Source organism: Plecotus auritus, assembly GCF_963455305.1.
Source record: "Plecotus auritus genome assembly, chromosome: 1".
NCBI lineage: Eukaryota > Metazoa > Chordata > Mammalia > Chiroptera > Vespertilionidae > Plecotus > Plecotus auritus.
In genome coordinates, this window is record NC_137770.1 from 174,741,557 (window position 1) to 174,760,907 (window position 19,351).

A 19,351-nucleotide genomic window follows, 5' to 3' on the forward strand; every position below is an offset into this window, starting at 1 on the left:
TTGGATGTGTCCATTAAGTAACTAATTTTCCTCTTCCAATAGAGTATATTTATTATTAATGTGAATAGTGATTGTATGTTCCTAAAAGAATGAGGTGAAAATGAACTGGAAACAGTTGACTCTTTGCTTATTATAATTTTCTGCTTTGGTGTAGGAACTTAGTGATTTGGCCCGTGACCCTCCAGCACAGTGTTCTGCAGGTCCAGTTGGGGATGATAGTAAGTAACTTTCAAGTTGGTTTTTATGGCTAATTTCATAAAAGCTTGTACATTTTTAGGTAACAAGAGTTTTTTGTTTTGATTTTAGTGTTTCATTGGCAAGCCACAATTATGGGACCTGTAAGTATTAACAATTTAAAATTTTGTGCTTAAAATTCAGCATCTTATCTAGTTGTAATTTTTAACTTAGTCTTTACGTTTCTTTTATTACAGTGTAATTCTGTTTTGAATATGCCATAGTTGTACTTTTCTTTTGAAAGTAAGAGTAATTTAATGAACTAGTCATTTGTTATGTGTACTAAGGTTGTGTGTGTCCCTGTGGTCTAGAATATAGCATCTCTTAACCTACCAAATACCTCTTCACATCAATCTAGTTTTCTTTCATAGCAGTATAAAGCATTGTCACAGAGCTTCCTGTTATTTGTACAGCCAATTAATTAACTGGCTCTACCAGGGCCTTACTCAAAAGATTATTCAGTTAACTTCCCCAAATCTAGCTTTAACTGTATTATTTTGATATTGATTCTTTCTGGAACTTTGGTATTATACAAAATTTGAATATTTTTAGGTAGAAAGTGATATTTTGAATACAGCAAAATTCCTTTCTATCCTGGGTAGATAAGAAACTATATGCTGGATAATTGAATATTCAGAATTATGGATACCATCTAAGAATTTCACAGAATTAGAACGCAGTAAAACATCCTGGGGTAAGACTGTATCTTGCACAATACTTAACACTTTTTTGACTTGGAAGGCACTTTCGGATTTCTATTGTATTCTGTGTGTCTTAACTGAATTTTCTGCTTTCTTCCCTTTTTGATGATTTAATCTCAACATAAATGGCAATAAGGTATTAGGGGAGATACTGGTCAATGAGTAGATGTTTATAATTCTAAAAGACCCTTGGAAAAGTTGGCCAACAGATGGGTTGGATCAACAAATGTTTGTTTAGCAGTTCTGATTTTCATTATTTCAATAATTTTTTTTTTTTTAAATCTCAGCCAATGTGAGCCCCCTGCCTGTGTGCTGTTAAGGACACAGATGAACACAATAGACACGATTCCTCTCAAGCTTTAAGAAATTTAAAATGTACTGGGAGAGGCAGGCAATTAAAACATGAGAAATAAGTAATATGTGAAGTGCTTAGTAGAAGAAATGTAGGAGAAATAAATTGAGTTAGAGTAATTATGAAATGTTATGAACCTAGAGGTAAAGAGATTAAGAATCAAATTAAATCAAACTTGGGGGATTGTATTTAGTTTAATAACTTTGAAATATATGTGAGTTATACTAATATCTAAAAAATTAGGATTATTCATTTCCAATCTCAAGAGCAATTTTTACTGCTTTAAATTTAACTTTTAGAGTGATTTTTTCTGTCTGATTTGGTAACAAAATTGTTATATATATACTAGTGGCCCGGTGCATGGAATTCGTGCACATTAAAAGGGGATTAATTAGAGGAAATAATTTAATATTGTTATTTGCCCTTTCTCTATAATAGAAGTGTCAGAAATGAAAGAAAATTAATAAAATGTATATGAAAACCTTCCTGCTGTCAGAGTCTGGGGCGCACCACGAGATCCAGAGTCAAGTCCCCGCCCACCCACATGCACATCAAAATCGTGTGAGACCTAGACCCTGCCGCTGCCACCCCCCTCCCCCCCCCCCCTCATTGGGCTAGATCTAGACCTGGCCAGTCTCACTCTTGTCAAGCCCGCTGGGCAGGGGGCGTAGCCTCAGGTCCCCTGGCCCGGCGCCAGGACGGGGGGCATGGCCTGAGGTCCCCCATCAAGCCCTGCCAGGCAGGGGGGCACAGCCTCAGGTCCCCCGTCAAGCCCTGCCAGGCGGGGGGGGCACGGCCTGAGTTCCCCCGACCCAGCACTGGGGATGCACCTTGAGGTCCCCTGTCAAGCCCCGCTGGGTGGGGGGTGCGGTCTGAGGTCCCCCAGCCTGGTGCCGGGCTGGGGGGCGTGGCCTGAAGTCCTCTGTCAAGCCCCACATAGTGCGGGGCCCGGCCTGAGGTCCCTCGGCCTGGTGCTGGGGCGGAGGGAGCATCCTGAGGTCCCCTAGCCCAGCACCAGGATGGGAAGCGCACCTTGAGGTCCCCCATCAAGCCCCGCCGGGCGGGGGGCATGGCCTCAGGTCTCCCGGCCTGGCGCTGGGGCAGGGGTCGCGGCCTGAGGTCCCCCAGCCTGATGCCAGGGTTGGGGGGGTGCGGCCTGAGGTCCTCTATCAAACCCTGCTGGGAGGGGGCATGACGTGAGGTCCCCTGTCAAGCCCTGCAGTTGGGAGATGCGGCCTGAGGTCCCCTGTCAAGCCTCACGGGGGTGGGGGAGGGCACAGCCTCAGGTCCCTGCTAATTGCTCATTAAGGCTCCTTATGGGAACTTGGCCTTAGCTGTGGGAGCAGCCATCTTTGTGACGGAGTGATGGTCAATTAGCATATTCCCTATTAGATAGGCTATTTCTTAATACATATAATTAACTAGTGGCTTTACCCACTCTGATCCATGAAGTTTTTTAAAAGCTAACAATCTTCACATTTAAAAAACAAAACTCTGACTAGGCCCTCATTCCCACGAGCAAAAATGGCTTGGGACAGAGTGGCAGCTGGTTCTTTTTAATATGGGGTTTGTCATAGTTCTACCAGATTCACTTCATTTTGCCTAGCTAGATAGAATCTGTAGGCACTTGAAATTGCAACTTCTAGAATTTTCCCATTTTAGATCACCCACACCCAATTTTCAAAGGAAAGAATTCAGTAAAATGCATTATCGTATCTATCAAATAAAGCTCATCTTTGATCCAGAGGGTGCTTTGAGATAATTTCATTATAAAAATTAGTTGTCAGTATTAATACTTGAAAGAGTTGGTATTCAACTCTTTGGTGTGCATAATAAACTATCCCTTAAAACCAGTGTAATGTTTTTCTGCTTGACTTGAGATTTCACTTATACCAACAGTAAAGTTAAAGTGAAACATAAATTAGTAGATTATGCTAGTAATTTTTCAGAGAATAGAAGATAGAAAATGGCTTATCCTGACAATTTTTTAAGCTCTTTACCTTATTGCTTTTATTTGCAAAAAAATCTCCATTTTATATATTTTAAATTATGGCTATTCCTTGCTAAATTGTTTTTCAGCAGCTGTTTGCTTGTTAATCCTCACCCCAGGAAATTTTTTCCCCTTGATTTCTAGAGTGTGGAAGGGAGTGAGGGGGAGAGAGAGGTAGAGAAACTTCCTTGTGAGAAGAGCACATTGATTGGTTGCCTCCTGTGAGCCCTGACCAGGTCAGGGATCAAACCTGCAACCGAGATACAGGCCCTGGCTTCAGCAGCCTTTTAATATAATATTAATGACTAGCTGTTTTCTGCTTTTAAAAGGACAATAATTTGATTTTTAGAACTATTTAAATATTCCCTGATTAACAAAAACAAAAAATATATTTAAACCACAACTGCAGTTTTGCTTTGGCTGCATAATTTCCTGAAATGTACTTGTTTTCTAGAGAGATTATTTCTTACTATTTGGATAATTTCAGGAAGGAGTCAAAGGTTACAAAAACTCACCCAAAATACCAATCTTGTCCTCTTTATAAGTAAGCACCGAAGTTTAAGTGCTGACTTATAAATAATTAATGATTATCATTGATTTAAAAAAACCCTCATATTTTTGGCTTTTGATATCATCTGTGTGCTAAACATAGTAATTTGATTAGGTAAATATACCTTATTTTGTTAGTATGCCTACCCTATGTGTGATACAGATGTGACCTAAAAGAACAGGGATAGTGGTGATGTAACAACCCATAATTGCAGATCTGCTGGAAGAACAAATGGTAATAATTATTTTTGCTTGGAATATTTTTTAGTTAAAGTAATGACAGTGCCACGGAACTAAAGATTTCTGACTTTCTAAGGAATAGAACATCTAATAAGTTTTAGTACAGAGTCACTGTTGAATTTTAGTAGATTATAGTCAGGAAATGCTGTTGGTCATTAAAAGTTACGAGGCAAAAACGTTTGGTTCTAATTATACGCATTGGCGTATTCTTTTTGAAGGTAACATATTTTGAAAGTACAAATACTCATAAAAAGTAAACCTTTGAAAGAATTAACAGAGCATTGCTAGTTAGGCAATTCTTAAAACTTTGGCTGGTAATTCCTATTAAGAATTGATGAGTTGAAGAAAAATTAACTTGCCTATTGTTTCTGATATTTACATGCCTGATTTTTCTTTAATTGAAAATGAAGCTGTCAGAAAGATATTTTGAAATGATTTGGAAAACCACACTGACTTCTACCTAATCTATGATGAAGCCATAGAAGAAAGTACAGGCGTACCTCAGAGGTATTGTGGGTTAGATTCCAGGCCACCTCAATAAACCTGATATTACAAATAAAGTGAATCAAAATCTTTTTGCTGGTAAGCGGTCTTGGCTTCAATTTGTTTGAAAAAACAAACAGTGACATCTGTGAAGTGTAGTGAAACGAGGTATGTCCGTACCATAACTGTGAATAATGTAACCTTTGGTAGCCTGAGCAAAATCAGCCACGAAAACCATCTGAAATAATTGGTTCATTGGTATTAGTCCATTTTCCATTTATATATTATGTCATTTCCTGCAAAATCTATTGATACATAAAAACTCTTCCCTTCACTACCTTACTCTTTAAGAAGCTTTGTAGTCTAGTGGAAGAGGGAACGACAAGTAAATAAGTTACAAGTATATTGGGCATAGTAACTATAGAGATGCGGGTATAAGAGAAGGGCAGCCAGCAGATTGGACTAAAGGAAAAGCTATATTTAGGTATGGTCCTGCGGATAAAGAAGATAAGGACACGTCAGAATATTTCAAGTAGGGGGTAAAGGAGATATGAAACATTTATGTGCATTAATGAGCATATTTGGTGGAAAATGAGGCTGACGTGGGAATCGGATCATAAAGCACCTTGGGTGGTTTGGAATTTGAACTTAATCTTGAAAGCTGTACTAGATTTCAAGAAGAGGAATAACTTGTATCTTTAAAAGACCACTTCAGCAATAGGGCAAAGCTGTAGTGAAGGCAGGAATACCAGTGCTAAGTCATTGTCTTAATGGTAGACAAAAGATGTAGTCCCCCCTTTTCCATGGCGGGGGATATCTTCCAAGATCCCCAGAGGATGCCTGAAGCCATAGGTAGTGCGAAACCCTATATATACTATGTGTTTTCCTAAGCATACATCCCTGTGATAAAACTTTAATTTATAAATTAGACACTCAGTAAAAGATAAACAACAGTAATAAAAGAACAATTATAACAGTACCAGAGGCCCGATGCACAAAATTTGTGCCACAAGAGTAGGCCTGCCTTTCCCCAGCTGCCAGCACTGGCTTCCCTCTGGCACCTGGAACCCGGGCTTCCCTCCCAGCCCTGGCTTCATCTTGAAGGTCATCCGGAAGGATGTCTGGTCTAATTAGCATATTACGCTTTTATTATAGATAGTGTAGAAAAGCTATGTGGGTTATCTCAAAATATGTTATTGTACTGTATTTACCTTTTCCTGTAAAAGTACTTTTGGCTTTACTTTGGCCTATCCCCATGGTTGGCAAACTGCGGCTCGCGAGCCACAGTGGCTCTTTGGCCCCTTGAGTGTGCTCTTCCACAAAATACCACGGCCTGGGCGAGTCTATTTTGAAGAAGTGGCGTTAGAAGAAGTTCAAGTTTAAAAAATGTGGCTCTCAAAAGAAATTTCAATAGTTGTACTGTTGATATTTGGCTCTGTTGACTAACGAGTTTGCCGACCACTGGCCCAACCAAATAGCCAGTATCGCCACTTTTGCCCTTTGGGGCCTTCATTAAAGTAAAACAAAGGCTACTTGAACACAAGCACCACAATAATGTTACAGTATCTGATACTAAGTGACTAATGGGCATGAGATATAGCCTAGGTATGCTGGACAGAGTGATGCTTCATGTTATGGGTGGGACAGCACACCTTAAGAACTGCATGCGGCTCTAGCTTGTTTGGCTCAGTGGATAGAACATTGGCCTGCGGACTGAAGTGTTCCAGGTTCGATTCCTGCCAAGGGCACATGCCCAGATTGCAGGTTTGATCCCCTAGTAAGGGGCATTCAGGAGGCAGCCAATCAATGGTTCTCTCTCATCATTGATGTTTCTCTCTCTCTCTTTCCCTTCCACTCTGAAATCAATAAAAAAAATATTGGGGGAAAAAAACTACATGTAATTTAAAACACAAGAATTGGTTATTTCATGAATTTTTCATTTAATATTGTCTGACCAGGTAACTGAAACTGCAAAAATGAAACCACAGCTAAGGAAGGGATCACTGTAGTAAGATTTTTGAGCTAAGGTAATAGGGGCAGTGGGCATAAAAAGAGTAGGATAATTCAAGAGATTTTAAGGTTCATTATGATTTGTAACTACTTTGAGGAGATGAGACAGTCAATGATGAAATCCTGATTTGTAACTTTACTATTGTCATTTGAGTTTGGACATATGAGACATCCAAGTAGGAATATTTGTAGGCATTTGAATATATGTCCTGGAATGAAAAACATTAGAGAAAGACTCGAGTATGGGTCAGGAGATAAAAGCAGAGGGTAGATCTGTGTGAATATTAACATTTTAGACTTGCCATAGTAGAACAGTATAGACACTGAGAAGGAGCACCTTGGACTGATAGGAGCAAAACCGGGATAGAAGGTGTGTTGTCTAGAGCAGAGATTCAATATAAATTCTGGGTTTCTAAGATTTGGGTCAGTTTACTGATCAAAGTATTCCTTTTTGTTTTTCTTTGTTGTATTTTCTCTTTCCTGACAATTTATGGTAAATTTGGTAGAGAATTTTGTTTTTGTTTTTTAGATGGCGTAGCTTATTACTCTGGATCTTGTGGTTATACCAGTTTTTCCTCTTCAGTTTGTATAATTTTAGTGTTACATTGTCCTTTTCATTTCACAAATATTTTTTTGAACAAATGAAATGAAATTTGGCTTTGCCTAAATCTCATCATTAGATTTGCCTTTTCAGAAGCAGTCAGATATAGATAGCATTTGACTGTGAAACTAGGAATGAAGACTTAAAAACCTTTTGGGCTTGGATTTTATAAGAATTTTTTAGGATTATCTTTAAATTGTTAATTGTATGCAGTATAGACTACATAGTATGAAAAGGAAGGAGTTTGGAGTACATAAGACTCAGTTAAAATTATTCTTTCATTTCCAATTTGCATGTTTCTTTGAACTTGATTTTTCATCAGTAAGTTGATCTCTTTTAACCCCAGGTATACCCTGTTCGTTTTTCCTATCTGTAACATTTCTTATTGCATGTCTCTTTACCAGACTGTAAGTCCATCAAGATAAGAAATTGTTCTATCTCTTATACATACCTTCTATATAGAAGGAGTTAGATTAATTCAACTAGTACTTAATTATTTTACAGAGCACTGGGGGTTAAATGAGCTATATTAAAGTGTCAGAATTATAAAAGTTTTTATTTGCCTAGCACCCAGAATGGGCATAGTGAAAAACTCATTTTAACACTATGTACATACTCTAGTCACTCCAAATTTTCAAATGCATCTTTGTCTATCCAAGGGCAATTAAGCAATTTCATATTTTCTGTTATCTTAAAATCCTGACTCTGTCATCACTCTTTGATTGGTGTTGATCAGTGGTTTTCATAAGATCTGCATTTAAATCTTGGTTCTGTGATACATTATTTGTACACTTGAGAATTTTAAATTCCTTCTTTAATCCCCTCTTTATTCATCCATAAAATGGGGAGCAATGATGTCTTTTCTTAGTATTGGTTAAATTAATGTAAAATCCTAGCAAGTAGTTTCACACAAATGTTGCTTCATACTAATGTTGTATGTAATATTTATTTGCTAAGGGAGTTCTTTACAATCAAATTCTAATAAAAACAACAAAGGAGAAAGAATACTGCTATAACTTGAAAATTTGTTTTCTGTTGAAATGTAAGAACAAATCCACATAGTTTTCCAAATCTAGTAATTCTGTGTATTGATTTGCTGTGGAGAATTCAGTATGCTTTTGAAGAAAAAACTTTCATGGTGTTAAATGAGAAGTTTGAGGGGCCAATTTGGAATTAAACTGTCTTTAAACAACCTATTTGTTTCTGTTCTGCTTCTATTGAAGGTAGTTGTATATTACCTGCAATAGCTAACATTTTGTTTTGCCAGTGGCCAGGATGATACAAAACCATTTGTGTGTATATTACTATCATTCTACAGATGTAAGAATTTATTTTCAAATTACAGTTTGTTTAATAATATTGCATATTGACTATTGCTAAGTATAATATTCTTTTGTGAAAATCAGGATCTAAAACACTTGTGTTTCTGGGTAATTTTTTAAATTCTTTGGTGACTTATGTAAAATGGGATTTAAGTAAATTAGCGTTCATGGTTCTATAGATAATTTTGATTGTTTTTCCTTTGATAGCTGAATTTTAGGTAATTTAGCCTTTTATTGCAGTGTAAGTAGTAGGTAATTTTGTTTTGTTATTAGAGAAATGCTTAGAAAATAGAAGTGTTACATTTGGATTATTTAGCAGTAATATTTTAAGTATCAGTTAAGCATATTTTTTTCCCACAGAATGACAGCCCATATCAAGGTGGTGTATTCTTTTTGACAATTCATTTTCCTACAGACTACCCCTTCAAACCACCTAAGGCAAGTATCCCCTCCCCTCCTCCCAAAATCTGTTAGTATAGATTTATACTTTATTTCAGAGGAATAGAGCGTTCTTAATAATAGAGAACAGACTGACAGCTGTCGGGGGCGGGGGGGCAGAGGGTTATCTGGCTGGGTGAAAAAAAGGTGAAGGAATTGAGCAAAAAATAATAATAATCTTGTAGACACAGATAACAGTATGATGATTACCAGATTACCAGAGGAATGGGGGAGTGGGAGGAGGTAGAAGAGATTATAGGAGGGATAAATGGTGATGGAAAGAGACTTGAGATGGTGAACACACAATACAATATATAGATGTTGTATTATAGAATTGTACACCTGAAACTTAGTATAATTTTATTAGCCACTGACATCCCAATAAATAAAAAAGGAAATTGGGGTTCTGCATAATTAAGGCTAAAATTGATGTATGTTATGTATAATGGATGAGAATAATTGAGGCTGAACATATATATATATATATATTGAGTTGAGTCATTGATAAAGAATGCTGACTCTTAATCTTTAGTTAAAACAGCAGCTAGACCTGGATTTGAATTTTGTAAATGGAGGTAAGGAATACCTTATCTGTAATGTTGTCAGGCTCAAATATGCTATGTGGGATTCCCCCCCCCCCCTTTATTATTGTTTTTATACAGATTTGGATTATTAACCCTACTATCTTATAATAGTAGGTTTCTAGTGTTCAGTTACAGAACCCATTTGCACATACTGCTGCAACTTATACTATCTTTGTGTTGGCATTTAGGCAGAGTATAATTACTTTGGGAATTGAGTTTGCATACATAACTAAATAACTATCAAAACTTAAGAGTTGCTTAATGCACTGACTGAGGTGGGCTGGTTTACAGGTATCAGAAACATACTTCTTTACTTTTCAAAGCAGTTGACATAAATTCAACCTATGCAAATAACTATAGGAGATGATATACATATAGAACATTGACACTTCACTATGACCATCATCTTATGGGTGCAATATGACATTTACTTTAGATGAAACACATATGGTATTCAAAGGTGTATACTGTATTTTATATACAGCGGAAATGCAAGGTCAAATCTATACTTTTATAACTTGATACCTTAAATTAGCTGGTCTATAAATTTTGGTTTACAATCAGCAATTTCTTTATTTTTTTAATGAATGTTAAAATAAAAATACCCTTCAAGTTAGTCTTTGGTACTTACGACATAGTAGGACCAAAGATAACCTTCAGAACATTCACTGTACCATTGAGAATACAGTGGAACCTCATTTCTTTTTTTTCTTTTTTTAAAATACATTTCTATTGATTTTTTTTTTTTTTAGAGAGAGGAAGGGAAAGGGATAGAGAGTTAGAAACATTGATGAGAGAGAAACAATGATCAGCTGCCTCCTGCACACCTCCTACTAGGGATGTGCCCACAACCAAGGTACATGCCCTTGACGGGAATCGAACCTGGGACCTTTCAGTCCGCAGGCCGACGCTCTATCCACTGAGCCAAACCGGTCAGGGCGGAACCTCATTTCTTGAACGTCTCCCATCTTGAACAATTCACTTCTCAACCTGATAACCCTTTCATGCTGATACCTGTATAATTGCTCACACATCTCTCAAGTGACAAAGGAGAGAATGTGCATTCAAATATGAGTTAAGATCTCAGGATATTATTTATACTGTGAATATTTTTGTGCTTTTTGCTTTTGCTTGTAATTGTTAAATTTTCATTTCTTGTACATTTCCTTTTTGTTAAATTTTCATTGATATTTCATGTCCTTTTTGTTTTTAAAGTGTTTATTTATAGATTAACAGTACAATAGACATGTACTATATATAATAAAGGTTAAAATGGAATCATTTGAGGCTCTGGGACATATTAATTCAATTTACATTACTTCTAATGGGGAAAAAATTCTGTTTCGAACAGCCTAGCAGAATCAATCAATTTGAGAAACGTTCCAGTGTAATACTCCTGCCCCAAAGTTATATTTTCCATTTTAATTAAAAAAGAGGGAATTCTTGAAGGATTTTTGATCAGAATATAAAGATCAGTTTCTGTAATTTTTGGTCTTTTTATGTATATAAATTAGGTTTTAGCCATTTGATTTTTAAAAACGTATGATAATATTTTAAGCCTTGCTAAAAGTCTTCTACTCACTCTCTTCCTAAGTTAGGATGCTTGTTTTTGTTTGGGAGAAATGCTTAAAGGTTTTTTATTTATTTTAGGTTGCATTTACAACAAGAATTTATCATCCAAATATTAACAGTAATGGCAGCATTTGTCTCGATATTCTAAGATCACAGTGGTCTCCTGCATTAACTATTTCTAAAGGTAAACTACTTTAAAGAAATAGTCTTGAACTGCTCTGATTTTCTAATAGTTAAAGGAGTTTTAGTTTTGCACCTACTTGTCTGAGTATTTTGACTTTTTGGTAAGAGATGGGGAAGGAGTAAGTTACATCATCTTTGCTCCTTTAGCATTATTGATTAAAGAGATTTTGTGGGAAGAAGTTAAAATTCAAATTAGGGAGTTGGGGCATTGTTTTCAAATAATAAAAGCAAAGTTTATTTTAACTGATTTCTGTAGTATTTTTCAATCTTAAGCTACTTGTACATCTCACTTGCTTGTTGTCTTTGAACTAAAATGGCATCCCTAAATTTAATAGAGCTTTTAAATTTTGAGGTTTCCAGTACAAGATAATTTTGATTTTGCTGATGTGTTTATTATTTTAAGTTTTAAAAAATTTTTGATAAACCTTTATTAAGCCCTTTTTTAAAAAAGAAATTTAAGATATGTGTTATGTGAACATGGTAGTTTGTTATTACTTAATAACAGTCTAAAATTAGAGAATCTTCTTGGAAATCTCTCTAGATCAGTTCTGCTTTTCTACCTTTAACAGGGATTTATTATGTGACATCTCTAATAGGTTGTCTGGTCTTTGAATGAATATTCCAGATGGAGATATGGAGTATCTCTCCATCTTTATCTCCTTTTTTTATCTCACTTTCACCCCACAGATAAAAATCACCTACCACAAAACTACTTAATGGGAAGGAAGTCTGCCTTCAAGTAATTTTCAGTTTTTGGTATTGGTTTAGCATTCCTTAAGTACACAAAATTAGGTTTTTAATGTTGTGAGTATGGTAAATGCAAACTGAAACAGGGTTTAAGACAGAATATCATAAATTTTTTCATATGTTTGTACAATGCATTTGAATCTCCTTAAGGGATAGAACAGCATTTCTCAAACTTTTGACTAGAATCACTTTGCGGGGAGAGAAAAACAATTAGCTGCTATAATTTTTTCAAGTGTGACCTAATTTTAAGACCTGTTTTCACTCTTTGGAACATTATGTTTCTTATAAGTACAGGCTAAGTATTATATCTGCTCCCTTGCACTTGGGTTTAAGATTATTTTTTCTGTGATAATATATTACACTGATGTTTTTTATGGTATTTGTCTTCATCTAAAGATTGTCATACACACTTCAAGTTTTTATATCTGAAAATTTTATAACATCTTGCATAATGTCTGGCACATTCCAGGCATTTAAAATGACAGATCCCTGATGCTTGGCATCTTCTATGTTGAATAGGATAAGGGTAAGAGTTAGTGTTGAAAGCTCATTTAGCAATAGACCATGGTGTTGTTTCATTTAGTAAGTACTTTTGGGTATATGGCCTCTACCTTGTAAATTCAAGGGAAGAAAACATATAGTCAGTGGAGCAGTTAGGAGTTTTTGTGAAACTTCTTAGGGGAGGGCAGGATAGAATGGATTTTTTTTTTTATACTGTACAGCTAAGAATAGTATGGTATGGATGTTCCCCAAATACAGTCTTATTAAAGCTATTTTTCTCCCTCAGAGTACTAAGAAATTCTAGTGACTTAAATTCTAATGCCACCTATTTGAAAAATAACAATGGCATTATTTGACTATCTTGGAACTCGAGTTTGGCAATATTTTAATAGCTAGTACTAAAGTTAACCCAACAAAGCTCTATTTTTAGCATTTTTCCACCAGGGCCTTGTCTCCTGTGAAGCAAAATATCTGTAAATATTTTTCGCATTGAGAAGAAGATACAAACTAAAGTTTTTTGAAGATTGAGGTTTATAATAGCTTTTGATTTCTAGTTTCAGACTGTTGTGGTCAGAAAAGATGCTTTATAAAATTTCAGTCTTGAATTAATTGAAACTTGTTTTATGGCCTACGGTGTACCTATCTTAGAGAATGTTCCATGTACACTTAAAAAGAATGTGTATTCTGCAGTTTTTAGATGAAATGTTCTTAAATATATGTTAAGATCATCTGGTGAAATGGGACATTTCAGGCCATTGTTTTCTTACTGATTTTCTGTCTGGATAATCTATCCATTGATGTAAATGGGTATAATAATGTTTTTAAATGCACTTTTAAAAATTCAAATCCTGATGCTGGGTAACCACATTTGTTTTCTTGCAGTTCTTTTATCCATTTGTTCACTGCTATGTGATCCAAACCCAGATGACCCCCTAGTGCCAGAGATTGCACGGATCTATAAAACAGACAGAGATAAGTAAGTATGTAGTAGTTTGTAATTTTTCTTAATGAGTTAGGTTTATACTCTGCTGTAAGTTGTGGCAATGCCAAGAAGACTTGACGCTTATTTCTGGTAAGATGATAGTCATTAGTAGGTTGTAGTTCATGTGACAGTGAATAATAGCCCCTCTAAAATGTTTTATTTTCTAACATGTTCAGCACTTAGTCACTTTAATTATTAAGTTTTGGGAAAGAAAGCAAATTCTTCACCACAATTATGTTTTGAAAATATTGGTACTATTTTTAAACTTTGGTCTAAATTTCTCAAATATTTGAACTATTTTTATGTGCAACTTTACCATTATAATTTTTGTATTATAATTAATGCTAAGTATACTTGTTCAATTAGGTACAATAGGTTAGCAAGAGAGTGGACAGAGAAATACGCTATGTTGTAGGGTAAGAGGATCTGCACTCTATGGTGCGCTTATTCATGGTACTGCCAGCACTTGAGTGCTGCATGCTTTAAGGCACTGTATTAACTAACAAATGGTAACCAATGTGGCAGTTTTCTGAAAATGGTTCTTTAACTGCTTGATCTCTGTTCAGCGTGAAAGAATACCCAGTAGTCATTGCTTGAGAGTATTTTTGCATGACAAAGTAGTTATATAGCACTAGTAAGAAATGGTAATTTAAATAATAAATCTTTCAAACCTCCATGGTGTTTAAATTTTAAAATTGGTATATGTTAAACTTTATACCAACACTATATGGAATGTGATGATGTAGTTTTTAGATTTTGCTGAGATAATAATGTAAGGGGGGGAACTTTTAATTAAGCCTACGCTTTTAATTAAGCCTATGCCTATAAACTAAATGTTCATTACTGACATGCATGCATTAGTGTCAGCTCTACTTTGTGACTCCCTATATGCTAAGTGAAACCTTTGTTTAAAAGTGCTGGCTTTTTGAGAGGGTATCCTTAAATAAAAGTAACCATGAATTGGTATAAAGAATTTCTATATGTTAAAGTTGAAAAAAGTGCTTGAACTGTGTTTAGTTCTTGGTTTGAAATGAAGCTTAGTTAATACTTTATAAAGTTCAAAACTGTAAATATCAGTTCTGTGCCCTTTGACATATATTCATTTCTTAAGGTTATCATTCTGTTTTTTGTTGCTTAAGTAAGACTGGCATGGGTGTAATGGAGAAATTGATGGCATTTATCAATATTAGTGATCTTCCTCAGCATAACCTTTTGTGTGAATTACCTGTTGATTTTTTTTAAGCGAAGTTATTTCCAGTATTACCTAGACTCGATTCCCATTCATCAGGTCTCAAGTGGGGCTTATTTCCAATCACTTGCACTATTTTAAAATAACCCAGGTGTTTTTAATTAACACATACCACTCACACCCACCTCTTGAAAACTACTCTTTTACCATCCTCTCCAATGTCTTAATCTTCTGCCTGTGCTTAAGTCTTAAAGGCGTTTTCTGATATTACTCAGGGTCAAAGTCTAGGATTCTGATAAAATGGGCTAGTTAACTTTTGTTTTGGCTTTGGAAATTTCTATAGATGTACAGAATGTGTGGGCTATTGTGACATAACTCCACAGTGAACTGTAAAATTTTTTAAATGTTAAAATTAGTTGGAATGGATACTAATTGTAGATTTTCTAAGAGAACATTAGCTCAGTTGGTAGGGCAGATAAAACATCTTTGATTTTTGTTAGCTTCCCCAATCTCAGTGCCACTTCATTGTGTTTATTAAAATACTACATTTATGTTTTGGAGGCATAAGGTTCTTATTTTCCACAGTGCTTTGAATACCAATACTATTTCTCCCTGTTGGCTTTGTTCCAATCACAGCTATTAGATGACTTTATGATGAGTTTGGAGGTAAAATAGAAGTGTTTTCCTTTTAAATATTAATTCTTTTACTTTTTAAATAACATATTCTTTATTTACAGGTACAACAGAATATCTCGGGAATGGACTCAGAAGTATGCCATGTGATGCTACCTTAAAGTCAGAATAACCTGCATTATAGCTGGAATAAACTTTAAATTACTGTTCCTTTTTTGATTTTCTTATCCGGCTGCTCCCCTATCAGACCTCATCTTTTTTAATTTTATTTTTTGTTTACCTCCCTCCATTCATTCACATGCTCATCTGAGAAGACTTAAGTTCTTCCAGCTTTGGACAATAACTGCTTTTAGAAACTGTAAAGTAGTTACAAGAGAACAGTTGCCCAAGATTCAGAATTTTTTTAAAAAAATGGAGCATGTGTATTATGTGGCCAATGTCTTCACTCTAATTTGGTTATGAGACTTAAAACCATTCCTCACTGCTCTAACATGCTGAAGAAATCATCTGAGGGGGAGGGAAATGGAGGCTCAGTTGTCGCATCAAAGGAAACAGCATTATTCTAGCAGCATCCATTCTTGTTTAAGCCTTCCACTGTTAGAGATCTGAGGTTACATGATATACTTTATGCTCATAACTGATATGGCTGGAGAATTGGTATTGAGTTTATAGCATCAGCAGAACAGAAAATGTGATGTATTTTATGCATGTCAATAAAGGAATGACCTGTTCTTGTTCTACAGAGAATGGAAATTGGAAGTCAAACACCCTTTGTATTCCAAAATAGGGTCTCAAACATTTTGTAATTTTCATTTAAATTGTTAGGAGGCTTGGAGCTATTAGTTAATCTATCTTCCAATACACTGTTTAATATAGCACTGAATAAATGATGCAAGTTGTCAATGGATGAGTGATCAACTAATAGCTCTGCTAGTAATTGATTTATTTTTCTTCAATAAAGTTGCATAAACCAATGAGTTAGCTGCCTGGATTAATCAGTATGGGAAACAATCTTTTGTAAATGCAAAGCTGTTTTTGTATATACTGTTGGGATTTGCTTCATTGTTTGACATCAAATGATGATGTAAAGTTCAAAAGAGTGAATATTTTGCCATGTTCAGTTAAAAGTGCACAGTCTGTTACAGGTTGACACATTGATTGACCTGATTTATGCCGAATTAATAAGCTATTCAGATAGTGTAGCTTTAGTATGCTGCACATGATACTGGCAACCCTGGAGTTCATAGATGGACTGGGGACCCAGCAGTTTTGAACATGTATATGGAGTTGAAGAAATTTATTTTCCAGGTGCAACCCCCATCTAACTAAATTTTTTCTTCACCTTGTACACTTGACAGCTAAAAAAAAACCATAACATGGGAGTAATAATGGGTTTAAATTTACAAAATAAAGTACTGTTTGGTGTGGGAGTTGTCATGAGGCTATGTTGAAGTGACTTAACTATGTGGGATATTGAGTATCCATCGAAATGGGTTTGTTCAGCCATTTACATTAATGAGCATTTAAATGCAACAGATATCATTTCAGGTGACTTAACATGAATGAATAAAAGTCAATGCTATTGGATAATTTTTCGTTTGACAAGTGCTATGTGTGCCACTAATTTAACTTCTGTAGCAACAAGGGCATTATCATTCTTCACCCTTCCTAATTCTGACCATATAGTTTTACCCTTTTCCTAGTTATTTTGATTTGTCCATTGCTTTCTTAAAATCTGTATTCGATTTCTAGCACGTCTGTGACTTTTCTTCACTTCCACATTTTTGCACTGCTTACACTTATGTGCAATCTTATTCTTTGTCTGCACAGATGTGGAAAGCTAGATATAAAATAAATGTTAAAGCTTGATTTTTATAAACATTTTAATATGTAGTTTGGACATGATTTATTGACTAAGGTTCTCAACTGGAAGTGAAATGCATGCCTTCGGAACATGTTCTGGCTTTAATTCTGTAATAAGCATTTCATTGAGAAATATCAATCTAACGACAATTTTCCATGAGTGATTTTTTTATTTTTATTTTTTGCTTAAAAATTGACTCCTTTAGGGGTAGGTGTCATTTAAAACTTTTGGATTCAAATTACAAATGAGAAGTTAACATACTGCTCTCTATAAGCTAAGATACACTGTTCTTTGGCTCTATTTTCAAAATCATTACTTTCGAGAATCTAGACTCAAAATAACAGCTTTGGTGAGCATATCATTATTTGAAAGCCAACCATCAAACACCTCTGTGCTGCTGGATCGCTAATTGGCTTTCAAATTGACCTTTTTAGCCATAGACAACTCTTAAGTACTTATAGAGATGACTTTCTTACACCATTGATTGTTTAACATTAGATGTGTCCAGTTCTCTGTATCTGACTTGAAAGCAATGTATGCTTTCTACAATATTTCTATGTCACTTCTAAAGGAATGAGTCATAAAGGCTTCTCCAGGCTTAAGAGAACAGTAAGGTACATACCTGGAAACCAACATTTTTGGGTGTATGGACACTGGACTTGAGATCATCTCCAATGAAACCTTCAAAAGAATCCAAGAATTTGCCCTTTTATCTCCATTTATGTTACTAGTGCCATGTGTAGGACTCACGTGAATATTGGCAGATTAAAAAGTGATTTTGGTTCTATGTCTTTTTATGCATAAACTCAAATAGTTTCTGTAACCTATGAGAATTACAGTCCAGTGGACTTGCTAATAGTAAATTATATTGTGAGTGGACTCATTTTTCCTGGGCAAGTTGGCAATGTGATAATCAGATTTTTAAAATTCTAGTTTGCTTTCTTGTGTGGGTGTACTCACAATTTTTTAAAGTATGAATCACAATTAACTAGTGGTCTCAGGGGTAGTGAACACTCACTTTTTTTTTTAATGGCTTAGTTGAAATACGCTTCAGATACTTATGCTGTATTAGTGATTTGGGGGGTGACTCAAATTAGCCATGTTTTGTATTGGCATAACAAAGCTGTTAAAATAATTGTTGATTACACTTTTAGGTGAATTTGTCTTCTATTTTATGAGGAACCCAGTGCAAGTCACTTAATATTGTCTAGTAACATCTGCCTAACACTTGTAATAGCTAAGGTTAATTGAGCTTAAAGGAATTGTTACCATTAAAGTCTATTTAAAGACACTTTGGTCTTACTCAGTAATTCCAGCTAACATGAAATTCACACTTTAACCTAATATTGTAAGTTCTGTTTTGAACATAGAAGTTAAAACTAAAGAATTTAGGATAGTGATTCTCAAAAAGTGATCCCAAAACCAGTAATACCAGTGTCATCGGGAATTTTTTTTTTATCTTCACCTGAGGATGTTTCTATTAATAGGAGAGAGAAACATTTGTCAGTTGTCTCCTGCAGGAGCCCTGACAGGATAAAACCAGCAACTTTTTGGTGCATAGGACAATGCTCTGACTAACCAAGCCACCCAGCCAGGACCATTTGGGAAATTCTTTATAATGGAAATTTACTAGATGCCACTGCAGAACTATTACTGACTGAGAAACCATGGAGTAGCACCCAGAAGCCTGTTTTAAGCCAAGCAGATTAATTCTGAATTTTGTTCCTAGCTCTCCGTTATAATAATGCAGTATATACTTGGGCCCTAGAGTTATTTTACAACAACTGCTATTTCATGGCTACAAGAATTGATAGATTGTATGCCCAAGTAGTACATTTCCATATAATTGACAAATTTGTACTTTGAATTACACTAATGTAGGCTGATATACACATTCAAGATAATATACTACAACTAGAGGCCCAATGCATGAAGATTCATGCAAGAATGGGCCTGCCTTCCCCTGGCTGCCAGCACCACCTTGGTTCTGGCCTGGAGCTGCCTTTCTGCCTTCCCACGCTGCCCAGAGGCCCAGAGAGACAGGTGGTGCTGAACGCCTGCATCATCACCATGGCAATGACACGAGCAACCTGCCATCTTTGTTGAGTTAATTTGCATACTCCTGATTGGCTGGTGGGCATCGGGAAGGTACGGTAGATTAATCTGAGTAACACCA

At 35.6% G+C, this 19,351-nt stretch overlaps 1 protein-coding gene across 18 annotated transcripts in view; it reads left to right on the forward strand.

Moving 5' to 3' along the window:
- UBE2D3 (ubiquitin conjugating enzyme E2 D3) overlaps positions 1–17,962 on the forward strand; it is a 32,863-nt gene extending 14,901 nt beyond the window's left edge. For 8 of the 18 annotated variants that reach the window (XM_080640604.1, XM_080640603.1, XM_080640605.1 and 5 more), the window contains exons 3-8: positions 155–218; positions 307–338; positions 8,843–8,920; positions 11,155–11,260; positions 13,390–13,483; positions 15,416–17,962. In XM_080640604.1, coding sequence (XP_080496730.1) covers positions 155–218; positions 307–338; positions 8,843–8,920; positions 11,155–11,260; positions 13,390–13,483; positions 15,416–15,461 — 420 coding nt within the window. In that variant the 3' untranslated portion in view covers positions 15,462–17,962. Of the gene's footprint in view, positions 1–154; positions 219–306; positions 339–8,824; positions 8,921–11,154; positions 11,261–13,389; positions 13,484–13,855; positions 13,906–15,415 lie in introns of all 18 variants that reach the window. The other 10 variants (XM_080640614.1, XM_080640612.1, XM_080640617.1 and 7 more) reach the window with 4 other exon arrangements.
- Positions 17,963–19,351: the final 1,389 nt, after the last annotated feature.